This window comes from Nilaparvata lugens, chromosome X, assembly GCF_014356525.2.
Source record: "Nilaparvata lugens isolate BPH chromosome X, ASM1435652v1, whole genome shotgun sequence".
Taxonomy (NCBI): domain Eukaryota; kingdom Metazoa; phylum Arthropoda; class Insecta; order Hemiptera; family Delphacidae; genus Nilaparvata; species Nilaparvata lugens.
In genome coordinates, this window is record NC_052518.1 from 25,840,535 (window position 1) to 25,855,636 (window position 15,102).

A 15,102-nucleotide genomic window follows, 5' to 3' on the forward strand; every position below is an offset into this window, starting at 1 on the left:
GGCGTTGTCATCTTCAATCATTTTTGAAAATTCGGAATGCGCTAATCAACAATAAATAATTGAATAAAAATGTTTGCGAAGCGAATGCTGAATTAGTTTGATTCGAAACTCGAACTGAAATAATTGCAACTTCAGATGAAGAATGTTGACACTCGTCCGATCTAGCGGATGACTTATTAACTACGGACTTCCATGTTAGCGGCTAGAAAGAGTACGTTTTCCGGTCTAGGCCGGAAAGAAACCCTTTTCTGACGTCAGACGAGAGTCGTATGCAAACAAGATCTTTCAGATCTATGTAGGGACTGGAAAACAGCTGCTTTCTGAGCAGTGTGGTGAAAATAAATTATCTTCATAACCGCTGGCCCATACACCTCCCCCAATCAGTACCTTCATCTATCTTTCATCATAATCCCTCCCATTACCCTAAGTCTTATACAGGCCTCATCCTCAGCGAAAAAAATAGTTCACGGAAAGATATTATTTTTGAAATAATTCATAAAATTGTGTATTCTTTATTTTTTTAGTGAAACGTCAATTTAACTTTCCAGTGAGGAATCAAAATATATTCCCATATTTTCCATTCTGTAATATTTTTTTTATTAATAATACTGTATTAATTGTAAGGGTGTCAATGAAAATTCTATGGTGGTAGGTTAGAAGAATCGTTTATAAATTGCTCATTCCAATGTAAAATCATTACTCTATTTCATTCCATTCATTTTAGCGTACACAATCACAAAATAAAATGAATGATTGGGAGAGCATTAACAGTACAACCCAAAACTCTCTTTCCCTAATTTTGATAACACAGTCTAAATGAGGTTATGTAAACAATTCTTATGATAATTACAAAAATTTGTCCTATTCTATAAACCCAATATTGTCGAAATAAAAAGAGTAATCCAACTTTTGCGAACGGTTTCTTTAGAATGTAACTTTGCCAATTACTACTTCAAATTGCTTTCTATAATTCATCAGTCAAATCCTAAACTTTTCTAATTAGTCACTTCAGAAGAATTCATTTCAATAATTACAAATCAAATTGTTTTCTAAAACAGCTTTTTAATCCTCCATCTATGAAAGTCTTAGAAAATCAACTTCTCAATTGCCGTATCTTCTGTATTAGCTCAACTGTTGTGATATCATTGAGTATTTCCATTTATGAATGCAATCAAAGAAATTATTATTTTGCCTTTAAAAATTGCTATAAAAAATTATGAATCGTTGCAATATTTTTTTACTTATTCATTCTTCATTTGTTCCCCCATTCTAACTCTAGTGCTTGCTTACTCAAACTATGCGAATTATTCAAATAAGAGTGTTTGTTAGTTGAATTTTTAAAATTACAATTTAGTTTATTTTAAGGTGGTTTAAATAGTAATGAATTACATCTACAATAGTATTTTGTATCAATTAATAACCATCATTCTCAAGAAATTTAAATGGATGTTATATGATTTGTTTGTAATAAAGTTTTTGAAAATAGTACTCAATTGTTTTCAGTTTATCCCCGGTAAGTTGATTATATTTTGAGTGACTGTTAGTTTCCACTTCAACTCAATATAGGATGATTTTTTAGTTGATCTTATTATCAATATCTGAATCTTATTATTATTTGTTGGTGATGATATAGCAGGTAAATGTATACAAATAACAATTTCAATGACTATATCTACTTTCTACAATTACTGTTTTATATTACAATGAAGTTGTTGAACTGCTTCATATATTTTCAATCGATATCTAGAAATCAGATTTGATTTACAGATATCAGATTTATAGCATAGATATTCAATACTAATATTTGTCTATTGTATTCATTCCAATAAGAGTATTAGTGAAAAAAAATGAAATTAAACCAAATTTATTATGTTAAGTTATATCTTCAACTTTAAAAGTTTCATTGTCACAGAACTTGAGTTTTAACGAATCAACGTCGAAGATACGACTAATTTTGCATATCCATAACAATAATTGTTATTATTACCATAAATTATTTTTGGTATACAAATTTCAAAAAATTAATATTGGCAAATTAATTGAAATACCTACACTCTAATGAAATTCTTATTTTTGGTTCCCACTTTTTTTAGTAATCTCGTATTCCACACTAAAAAAAATCTGGTGTGGTACACTCAGCACACAACTTTCGTTGCTCATTGAACTGCAAGCCCTATTCTTAAACGAGAATAATTTAGGGGAATTACACAATGGGATTGGCGGCAACATATTTGAAACTAAGATCAGACTACTGTATATGTGTAAATTGTTTTCAGAGTAATTTTTCCTCTGTGTAAATTGTGAAATTCGATGATTTTTTCTAAAGTCGTCAAAACAGCTGTTCTAGAGATGAAATATCTCGATTATGTGTTATTTTTATAAACTGCTCTACCTACCTACCTCATGCACGAGAAGGAGGTTACAAAGTCCATTTCTCAAGGATGGGGTGGACCCCCATTAGTTTCCCAGGAAGGAGACTCATGCCAGTTGATAGAGCTGATAAATAACTATACAGGGTATGAATTTGAAAAAATCGGTCGTCATTTTTGAGAAAATCGTAAAAACATGGTTTTTTAGTAATTATCCTCAATTTTTTCTCAAGAATATTACGGAGCTCCTGCAATTTTCCCAGAAATGAGACTCATGTCAGTTGATAGTGCTTATGAATGTCTATCCATGGTATAAATTTGAAGAAAATCGTTAGAGCCGTTTTCGAGAAAACCGTGGAAAACATGGTTTTTTAGTGATTATCGCCGCCATTTTTCTCAAGAATATTACGGAGCTCCTGAAATTTCCCCAGAAATGAGACTCATGTCAGTTGATAGGGCTTATAAATAGCTAGCTATCCATGGTATAAATTTGAAGAAAATCGTTAGAGCCGTTTTCAAGAAAACCGTGAAAAACGTGGTTTTTTAGTAATTATCCGCCATTTTGAATTCAATTACATTGAATTTCTTATTGTCGGATCCTCATGGTATAAGTTTAAAATTTCAAGTCAATCGGTTGATTAGGAATGAAGTTATCGTGTTTACAGACATACACACACACACAGACCAACACCCAAAAATCATGTTTTTGGACTCAGGTGACCTTGAAACGTATAGAAAACTTGAAATTAGGGTACCTTAATTTTTTTGGAAAGCAATACTTTCCTTACCTATGGTATTAGGGCAAGGAAAGTAATAAACATTTATTTATATAATAACTAGAAAATTATTTGAACTATCTTATGCAAGTTATTCAGTTATTTAAAAAGCTTATTAAAAAAAGTTATTTAAAAATTTTTGGTAATATGGAGTGCCATGAGAGAGTTGGAAGTCAGCGACAGATTGATAAGAGCAGTGCAAACGTTGTATAGGAAAACGGTTGGAGTGGTAAGGATAGATGGGGAGGTATCTCAGGAATTTGATATGAGAAAGGGTATGAAACAAGGAGATAGCCTCAGCCCCCTGCTCTTTATAATCTTTATGAACAGTATACTAAAGTATTGCAAAAGAAACACCCCCAAAATGAAAGTGGGTCATAAAAATCTTAGACCAGTATACTTGCAGGCCTTGGTATTCGCAGATGATATTGTTCTGATGGAAGACAGTGCAAGGAAACTCCAGAAGACAGTTGACGTATGGGAAAAGGTTTTGTCAAGAAGATCAATGGAGGTGAATACGAGCAAAAGCAAGATTATGAGGGTAGCGGTGGGAGAGAGAGATAGCTGTGGAATAACATGCAAAGGAAAGGCCCTGGATGAGGTAGACCAGTACGAGTATCTGGGAGCAATTATCTGTGCAGATGGAAAACTAGATAGAGAAATTGCAAACAGAGTGAAAAAAGCAATGAATGTATATTTCCAGCTGAACAGCACCGTGGTTGGCAAAAGAGAGTTTAAATACGACGACAAAGAAAATAATATTTAATTGTGTGTTTGCTCCAACTCTCATTTATGGCAGTGAAAGCTGGGTAACCCTCAAGAAACACTGGAGTAAGGTTACTGCAGCAGAAATGAGGTACCACAGAAGAGCAATAGGAAAGACAAGACACGATAGATGGCGAAATGAGAGAGTGAGAGGAGAAGTGGGGAAGAAGAGCACTGATGGAAGACATAAAAGAAAGGCAACTCAAATGGTTTGGACACCTCACTAGAATGCAAGAATGTCGCCCAGTAAAGGAAGTGGTGGAGGCTAGGAGGGAAGGAAAGAGACGGAGAGGTAGACCTAGGATGAACTGGGAAGGCTCTCTGGAGGAATTGGGGAGGGAGAGAGGCAAGACAATGAGAGATATGAGAAGAATGGCTGAGGATAAGACTGCATGGAGGAGATGGACCGAGGCTGGTACCCCTACGCTGTAACGGCAGAGGGGGTCAAGAAAAAGAAGAGAAGAAGAAGAAAAATATTTGGTTATAACAAAAGAAATCCTAACAAAGCAGAGCAATTAATGAAGTGAAACAGAAATCAGTTGGAATTTAGACTATTTCAAAACTAAATAATTGACCGAAGCGAAGCTGAGGTCTTAGTTTCGACTTGATCGGCTTTCGTCTGTTTGTTTGTTTGTTCGTCTGTTTGTACCGCAGTTATTGTCCAATTTGGATGAAATTTGGTATGCAAGTTCTTTGAAACAAGGCGCAGAAACGTATGTGTAACGAATTTTGATAAAACCTCTGGTTTTTTTTGTAATATTTAAAAAACTGCGAACTAACCTCAATCCAGAAAGGATTTGTGTCTTTGAAGATACAGCACTTCATTTTCATACTTTTTCGCATCTATTGTTACGAGCACATGGTGGTCGAGTCGGTTAGACCATGGTCTGTCACACTGTGGGACCCAGGTTCAATTCTCGTTCCTGCCAGTTATTTTTTTGCAGATAATACTAATATTGTTTTATCTTATTCTAATAATATATCATTATAAAATAAATTATTATGATTAGATAGAATTGAATCATCTTATTATTATTATTATTAAATTGATTTAACAAATTAATTGGATAAATTATTTTAAAAAAATCTTTATTGTATTGGAGTCTAATACTGCAGTTTTAGAGAAAAATTTGTATGTAAAGGTATAAAGGTAAATTTTTCCCTTCTTGTGTAGTTGAGAAGTTGATATTGTGCTAATTATTAGCATTAAATTAAAAAGACCAAGAAATTGTCAAAAAACCACAGATTTATTGATACTTACAAATACCGGTTTCGGTAATTACACCATTGCCAATCTCTGATAAACTCTGATAATGACCGAAACCAGTCTTTCTGAGTATCAATAAATCTGTGGTTTTTTGACAATTTCTTAGTCTTTTTCATTTAAAAGGTATGTATTTGATATAAAGGTACTCCTTGATAAGTCCAGTGTCTCTAGCACTTTCAATGGAGAAAATAATAGATGACATGGCTAAATCTTCACAATACTTACTGTACTTACTGTACTTACTGTACTGAATCTTCACAATACTCACAGTACTTACTGTAATGAATCTTCACAATACTCACAGTACTTACTGTACTGGCCCTTCTCATTAGATTGAAATTTGTATTCATGAGCGAGGTCTACTGTTCGCAGAACTACTAGTAATTGACCGAAGCGAAGCTGAGGTCTTAGTTTCGACTCAATCGGCTTTTGTCTGTTTGTTTGTTTGTTTGTACCGCAGTTACAGTCGCAGTTATTGTCCGATTTGGTATGCAAGTTCTTTGAAACAAGGCGCAGAAACTTATGTGTAACGATTTTTGGTAAGACCTCCGGTTTTTTGTAATATTTAAAAAACCGTAAACTAACCTAAAAAAAGTCACTTTTCCTGTCTTTGAAGATACAGAATTTCATGTTCATGTTCCTACTTTTTCGCATTCACTGTTAGGATGGCATGGTGTCCAAGACGGTTAGAGCGTAGTTTGATACACTGTTAGACCCAGGTTCAAATCTCGTTCCGAGCAGATATTTTTGCAGATGATACTTATTGTTTTATCTTATTCTAATAATATATCATTGTAAAATTATTATTATTACTATATAGAATCATTAAATTGAATCATCTTATTATTATTAAATTGATTTATCAAATTAATTGGATAAATTATTATAAAAAAATCTTTAATATCAATACATAAATAACTATTATTATCTATGATACAGATAACTCAAACTATTTTAGTTGTGGACAATTTTTATAATCATGAAATCGATCAACTAATAAATCAACAACTATTTTAGTTGACCGAGCGAAGTGAGGTTTGGCATTTCTCTTAATGTTTATATGTTGTGCATTTACGGCGAAATGTGGTAATAGATTTTGATGAAATTTGACAGGTATGTTCCTTTTTAAATTGCGCGTCGACGCATATACAAGGTTTTTGGAAATTTTGCATTTCAAGGATAATATAAAAGGAAAAAGGAGCCTCCTTCATACGCCAATATCGGAGTAAAAATCATACTATGGAATTATTCATCATAAATCAGCTGTTTAGTGGACTATAATACTACCCGTTCAAAAACATCGAACATTTCTAAAATGTATCTTTCCACCAACGTTGTAGACAGTTGCAGCCAGACCTGATAACAGCGCTCACACTCACATTCCGGGACGACACGTCACGGTACGATCAGACTGAAAGCTCTATGTTTATTTAGGTTTTTTTCTAGACATTATAAATTGATAAATTATTTATTAATTTTTGAGAAAACATAACAACAGGTCAATGTAACTTACTGAGCGCGAGGTCTACTGTTCACAGAACTACTAGTTATTAATTGACGGAAGCGAAGCTGATGTCTTAGTTTGGACTCAATCAGCTTTTGTCTGTTTATTTGTTTTTACCGCAGTTACAGTCGCAGTTATTGTCCGATTCGGTTGAAATTTGGTGTACAAGTTCTTTGAAACAAGGCGCAGATACGTATGTGTAACGATTTTTGATCTCCGGTCTTTTTGTAATTTGAAAAACCGCAGACCAACCTTCATCGAGAAAGCTAGTTTTTGGTATCTAGAGCCGTTATCTTTGAAGATACAGCAATTTTTACTCCTTTCAAAATGAAAGATCCTTGGATTTACACAATACGTTAAGAGTAAATCTTGCCCACACTAAATATAAGTAAATAAATTGGCTCTCATTTTTTAGAGTAGAAATCGTGCCGCTCTAAAATGAGCTGTATTGAATGAATGGTATCAATCTATTTTTTTACGTGACATATGCACTGGAAAACCAGGCAGTGAGAATACAAATACTGTATAGTAGCTTTAGTGAGTGGGGTTTGTTGTCACACTATTCATTCATTTCTACAGCATCTGTACATAGGACAGTGCATCATAAAATGCTCCAGAGTTTCCAACTCTGTGTAATTACATATAGGACAATTCTTGGAAGAGCCTATCTATGTTCCTCTATCTCTGAACAAATACATACCCCTATCCGATGCCAGGCGCAGCTGAGTAAGTTTTATTATAAAGTATAATAAAAGTATCCTTTTATTATCTTACACCTTATTTCTACCATATTATCTACCTTAGTATGAGATCGGAAACCGAGTTGTGAGCATTAACATTCTGCACAGCATAACAAGCCTTAACATTAAATCCACTTATCATGAAAAACAACATTAGCAACCTCCTGTCATTCTCACCAACAAACCCATCTTATTTAGCTTATTTGGAATCATTTTCCATTCCACTATCGTATGTGAGGCGATTCATCGTCTAAATTGCCTACTGCATATTCCATTTTTCCGTCAGTTGACCAATTTCTTATAATTAATTATTAGAAAAGTTGTAACATATATGTTAATATTGTAAATATGGGGCCGATGAAAAGGTCCTCCTTGTCTCTCCTTGAGAGACATTTATAAGTCCGATGTCCCTGTAAACAATGTCTCTAGCACTTTCAATGGAAAAAATAATAGATGACATGGCTAAATCTTCACAATATACTGTACTTTCTTAATGGTCCTTCTCATTAATTTGAAAGTTATAATCATGAGTTAGGTCTACTGTTCTCAGATCTACTAGTAATATAGTATGTTTCATGAATTGTAAAGTTATGGAAAACATACTATTATTGATCATTATTATTTATTTTTTAAATAGTGTAAATTCCAACTGATTTCTTTTTCACTTTATTAATTGCTCTGATTTGTTAGAATATTTGTTTGAATTGTTGTTTGATATGCCTTTATGTTGGACAAAACAGTCACAGTCACTCTTCTCAATGGACCGTGAAAATTAATGGACAATTTTACAGCGATATAGTATTCAATCGTAGCAATCGATAATAAGTGAATGCATTAATAAACCAAAAGGAATAAATGACTCTCGTGAGAAACCAAATTGGCTGTGTGATTGGAAAAGTGTTGATTTGTCCTTTTTACATTATTTATAAAGACGCTTCGAATAACTCCATACTGACGTTGATCGTTGATCAATGGGCGAACCATAGAGAGCTGAGTTATAGATTGTTTGTTATTGCTGTTGTAGTCCAGGCAACACCATGTTGGTTTCCATGCCAACCGTACAACAAAAATTATTCATTTTCATGTGACATTTCTCAGAATAATGTTGCTTGGCCCTTTTGTAGCTAGGCCATTCGCCAGTACAACTATTCGACTTATCAACGATCCTAACTATTCAACTCAACAAGTAAGTAATTTCCATCGTCATTATACATTATTTACTATATTTAATTTCGTTCAACCTAACAATTCAATAAGTGTCACTTCATTATGTTGAAACCTCCTCCCTCTGTTTTGTCTGTACTGGATCAAGATTACATCCCAAATCACACGTTCCGCTAAATATCAGCAGAATTTCTATGTGTTTAATGTCAATGAAAAAATGATTTCTCACATTCAATATTGAACTAGAAAATTACTAGATACATACTTAAATCAATACAGTAGCCTAATTCTAGAATCATTAATGAAATAATATATTCATAGTCTACTATCTATGACATTTTAAATCCATATTTTATCTAAATTATTACCGTATAAGGATGACTACTGCACCAGTTCTTGAATTCTTCAATTCAGCTTTTGTCAAAATACTTGGGAAGTCGTTTATCTCTCTACTCTAATTCCTCTTAATAACATTGTCATTTATACAATATTTGAAAAAATCTTTCTATTCTATCTGTTAAAAGTCTGAAAACGATACTGGTGATTGGTATTTGTGGGAACATTCAATACATGATCTTCAATCAAACCAATAACTCGTTTATATTGAATTATAATTAAATCAAATATTAATAATTATTATAGATTATTCAAGAGTAATAAAAATACTGTTACGTGAAAAACTTTATATTACAGACCAATTTATACTTTTCATATTAATTTGAGTAATACACTTATATTTTAAATCAATACTGGATTTTTTTATTTTTGTGAATCTCTTGGGTTGCAGTTTGGTAGCAAATTTTCCAAAATACTTCTGAGAAAAATCTAATATGCTTGACCTTGAAGATTTGTAAAAAACCGTTTAATTGAGACTAAACTCAATATTATAACATTGACACTAAAATATGCGATACCAATTATGTACATTATGTACAAGAAATAATATGATTCGAAAACAAGAGTAGTGACGAGGAATATAGATGATCTGAACTATTAAAAAAATAAACAATGAAATTCATTAGGAATACATTATTAGTCTGAAGTAGGAATATGAATATAAATATATAGTTTTTTTAAGAATAAGAAGAATAAGAAAAGAATCTCTATTGACCAATAAGTACATAATATTATACAATAGGCTTTGTCATTTTGTGAGGGCGCAACGCGCGACCCAGTCAAACATATTACAAAAATTAAGATTAAAAATCAATTACCAGTCCAGTTATTTATGTCAGTAAGATTGATACTCTTCAGTAGAGTAAAAAGCACTTTGCTTCAGCCAATAGGATATTGCTGGGATGAATTTTTTTGTTGGCAGGATCCTGATTGTGCGCGGCAATTTGTTAAACAATAAATATTGCTGATACCTATGGCTTTTTAATGATTTGCTTAGTCTAATATATGGCGTAACTATGTTATCCCTGTGTCTAGTTAGATGTGCATGCTGATGATAGTGTTGTTTGAAATCATTTATATTTTTTTTAACATAAATTAGGTTACAGTAAATGTACATAGATGGAAGAGTCATAATATTCAGTTCAATAAAGATATTTTTCCAAGTTTCATCACTCTTCAGGCCAACTATGCAACGAATAGCTTTTTTCTGCCATCAGAATACTTTTTTCATCTCACAACCCCACAGTCGAAGTCCATAATTAAGTTGAGAGTGAAAAAGACCATAATAGGTAAGAATCAAGACTTCCTTACTAACGTTACATTTCAATTTCCTTAAAAGAAACATGACTCTGGCCAACTTTTTACATAAATATTCTGCATGACTAGTCCAGGTCAGCTTGCTATCCAGCATGATTCCTAATAATTTCACTGGCTTTAGGTACGGCTGGTGTTCAATATTTAAATTGTTACGAAGAGTGAAAATTATATTCTCTGTTTTACCCACATTAAGTGTCATGCAATTTGCTCCGTACCACTCTTTACTACGGTCCATTGACAAAACAAGGCTGTCTAACACACTATCTACATTTACATTCGAATCCAAAATGAAGTGTCATCAGCATAAAGCACAGAAAAGCTGGGTACATTTACATTAAAATCATTGATAAAAACTAAGAATAAAAAGGGCCCAAGGACTGAACCTTGAGGTACTCCAGCCAATACTTTCTTCGGTTTGGATTTACAATTATTATTGAGCTTAACAATGTGGTATCCATCTCCAAGGTAACTTTCTATTAATTCTAGTTCACTGTTTCTGATTCCATAGTGTTCAAGCTTCCTGCAAAGAATGTCATGTGAAACAAAAGCAAACGCTTTACTCAGGTCCAACATTTCACCTCCTACAACCATCCTCTTCTCAAAACCATCAAGGATGTAATTTACTATTTTTTCAACCGCCATTGTGGTTGAACAGTTAGGCCTGAACCCAAATTGGTTGACATTTAACAGTTTGTTGATTGTGAAATAGTCATACAATTGATGGAAAATACAAGTCTCTTATCTTGCTAATTATTGTAACAATTGCTATTGGCCTGTAGTTTTCAGGTAATTCACGATCACCTTTTTTGAAAATCGGACTGAGTAATGAGAGCTTTAAACAATCGGGAAATTTTCCAGTAAGCAAAACTAAATTTATTATCACTGTTAAGGGAGCCAATATAGATTCAATAATATTTTTTAGTAAAAAAATGGACATACCAAAACAATCTTCACTTTTTGATGCACTTAAACTACTTACAATCGATCTAATAGTATCTGGATCTACCACTTTCCATGAAAAGTTAAGCATTTGTCTATTAATACCCTCAGTAAATTTATATTTTTTAAAAAATCAGAATAGGTGAGTGGAGAGGAGTTTTGCTTTTTGGCTGCATTATTTGGGACATTAATAAAGTAATCATTCAGCGTTTCTGGTGAGAGATTAACTTTTGGATGCGCCATGTTTTGCCCTGTCTCTTTTTTAACAATTCTCCAGGCTGTTCTACATCTATTAGCTAATTTGCTGATAATGTTATCATTTGCTGCAATTTTTGCTTGATCTATAGCTGTATTGTACAGCTTCTTATAGTTTTTGAAGTCAGCCTTTGCATTCCCAGTATTGCTTATCTTCCAGATACTATAATACATCATTAGACGTTCCCTCATTAGCTTCAGTTCAGGCGTGAACCAATTTTTTTGACTAGATTTGGGCCTGAGTTTATCGTCAATTAGAGGACAATGAACATTCAGGTAAAACGTTAAAACATTTATAAACGTAGATATCACAGTATTTGTGTCACAGACATTGAAAATATTCGACCAGCAGTCGTAATTAGATAGACACCTATTATAATTATTTAGTCTAACAGACGAGATAAGACGCTTTTTGCGGAATTCTGTTTCCTTGTCATTCTTTGTACTATTGGTAACTCCTATTGAAAAATTAACAAAAATATCTGCATGGTCAGATATAAGGTCCTGTTCATACAATTCATATTCAGTAAACTCAGGTTTAATACATGTAAACACATTGTCCAGGCTTGCTCTTCCCCTTGTAGGAAGGGAGTGTACATTATATAAATTGAAGGATCTCATTACATCCATGAATTGGAGGACCTCCGGTCTATGAATATAAATATATATATAGTTTTTTGCTTATCTTGTGACAGGATATCATGCTGTACTCTGCTATATGAGGACATATTAACCATTTATGATGCATTTTTGAACTAATTTATTTTGTGATAAATTCCACAACCCATTTTCTTCCTCATAGATTAATCTATTTTGGATGGTGTCATTCATTTGAGAATGCCATCTTTTTGGATGTTTGTCCACATTGACATGATTTATGCATTTGGAAAAGATATTTTTATTTTGAAATAATCAATTGTATGTTTGTTATAGCAGGGAAAAGGAATGAGTGAAGACCTGGTTGCTTGTTGGGATGTTCCTATGAGTGACATGGTTCACAGAGTGGAATTTGAACATGGTACTACTACAGGCAAGAGAGTACTTCGGCTTGATGGCAAGGTAACAGAGTAGGCTAATGAAATTATGACTATTTCATTCCATTTAATCGAATAATCAACTATTGTCATACACATGACATGACCAGCATATTGTAAACATGTTTACATGATCAGGTCTGGAAATGTAAAAATAAGATGTATCTACTAGAATAAAAATATTCGTTGCATACAGGTTATTTATTTATTAAGTATATGGCAGATGCACAACACTTGAAAACAAAAGTCTTGATACCTGCATATACTCCACACCGTACAGTTCCAACTTCTTGAAGTTGGTGTGTTGTGTTTAGCGAGGAGAACATAAATTTGTATGATCGCAATAATTATTTGCTACTACATTTAGAGTTGGCGAATTTGAAAGCCAACCAACGTTACACATACCTCTGTATGTAGAGAGCGATTAAATATTAAGATGAAGAATAGGAAGAAAATTCTTTTCCCTTCTGGTCTTCTCGTTAATAAACAATTCATATATATTAATCAGGTGGACGACGCCGACCATGCGACGGACGCTGTCTTTGCTCTTTGTCCCGTCACCCACAACGAGCTTATCGCGGTAGTGGTCAGTATGAGAGGCGGCTCGGCTCCAGGATGGGATGGAATACCGACCAAGTTAATCAAAAACAGCATTAACACACTACAGTTACCACTGCTATACATGAATTAATCTTAGTTTTACAACAGGTAGATTTCCGAATGTTTTTAAAATTGCCCAAGTTGTTCCTATATTTAAGTATGGACAAAAGAATGTTACCTCAAACTTCAGGCCAATTTCTATACTTTGCACGGTATCAAAAATATTGAAAAATGCGTCAAAATACAACTCACAAATTACTTTGAGCGTGAGAAAATAATTTCCAATTCTCAATTTGGCTTCAGAAAAGACAGGGGTACTTCCCACGCGCTTTTTGAATTAATAAGATACATAAGTGGAGAAATAGGCAACAAAAAACGGGTGATTGTCACATTCCTCGACCTGGCAAAAGCATTCGATTCTATTGATAGACAAAAGTTGATAGTGAAACTCCAGCACGCTGGCGTTGAATCCCTGGACTGGTTCATTAGTTACTTGGAAAACAGGTCGCAGTTTGTGTCCATCAACGGTACACAGAGTGACTCAAAAAGCATCGAGTATGGTGTGGTTCAGGGTAGTACCCTAGGCTCTCTACTATTCTCTATCTATATCAATAACATAACTAGAGTAAATATTGAAGGGAAACTATTGTTATTCGCCGATGACACTGTTTTAGTGTCGTCTGGAAGTTCTTGGGACGAAGTCTATGAACAGGCCTCCTCAGACCTACTAAAAGTTAAAAGGTGGTTTGACCAGAACACCCTATCCTTGAATGTCGGAAAAACCAAGTCTCTGCCCATATACTTTAGAAAGGATGGCGATCCTGGGCTGAGAAGGCTTGCAATACACTCCTGTGGTGATCTGCGGTCGGCTGTCTGCGGCTGTGACGAGGTTGAGCGTGTGGAGCAGTATTGCTACTTGGGAATAACAATTGATCACAAAATGAGTTGGTCCCCACACATTGTCAATGTTAAACGGAAATTGAGGAAATAATTGTATGCCTTCTCACAGCTGGCATGGTTGCTAGCTGCGGATCAGTGCAGAAGTGTGTATTTTGCGTATGTTCAGTCGCTGCTTCAATATGGTGTAGTAGCGTGGGGCGGTGCCTCGGCCGCTGTGCTTGAGCCTCTGGCTGTCACGCAAAGAGCGCTTATACAAATTATTCTAAAGAAACCAGTCAGATACTCGTCAGACCAGCTCTTTTCCGATTTCCAGGTCCTGGATATCCGTCAGCTTTACTTGAAATCCATCCTCACATTTATAAAAACAAATAAAACCAATATCTTTACAAACTTACAACATGATTATCAAACCAGACACCGAATAAATTACGGATATAACTTTCCCAGATCAACCTTAACGTCACTGAACAGTAATCCCTTTCTACTTGCCCATTTGATTTATCGAAACCTCCCACAAACAATCATAGATGCAGAAGAACTTGGTGCTGCCGCCTACAAAAAGAGAGTAGGTTTTTGGCTTCGCTCAATCGGCCGGGTGGCCGCCGCGGCGCTGCTGGAGTCGCCATATAGGTGACACGAAGCAATTGGCACATGCTCAACCACAAACCTCACTAGTTTGTGATTTTGTGTTTCAAGCCCTTAATGCCTCACCTGAGTTTCTCTTATTTATTTTAATTATTTATATTCTGCTTTTATATTGTACTTTCTATTTAATATGTTGTTAAATCGTCAGTTCAAATAGCTCACCAGAAGATGAAGTATTCTGAGTCGGGTACTTGTGCTGTGTGAATCGTCATTGATACAGTTTGTATTTTATACATTACAGGATTTAACATATTTTTTTATAGGTTAAGCTTGAATCAATATAAATATTATTGACTGTAGTTTTTGCACTTGTGTTACCTGTATAGATTGTGTACTATTTCCCCGCGCACGGATCAACAGTCCATGCGGGGAAATAATTATTCCATAATTATTTTCTGTTCTATATTGTGCATTGTTTTTGTATTGGAATA

At 34.1% G+C, this 15,102-nt stretch overlaps 1 protein-coding gene across 5 annotated transcripts in view; it reads left to right on the forward strand.

Moving 5' to 3' along the window:
- LOC111051755 (RING finger protein 11) overlaps positions 1–15,102 on the forward strand; it is a 41,349-nt gene that overhangs the window by 21,992 nt on the left and 4,255 nt on the right. Inside the window, exons 1-3 of one of the 5 annotated variants that reach the window (XM_039443083.1) lie at positions 6,626–8,607; positions 12,426–12,551; positions 13,035–13,712. In XM_039443083.1, the coding sequence (XP_039299017.1) occupies positions 8,524–8,607; positions 12,426–12,551; positions 13,035–13,217 (393 nt within the window). In that variant the 5' untranslated portion in view covers positions 6,626–8,523 and the 3' untranslated portion in view covers positions 13,218–13,712. Of the gene's footprint in view, positions 1–6,625; positions 8,608–9,588; positions 11,156–12,425; positions 12,552–13,034; positions 13,713–15,102 lie in introns of those variants that run through there. The other 4 variants (XM_039443080.1, XM_039443079.1, XM_039443082.1 and 1 more) reach the window with 4 other exon arrangements.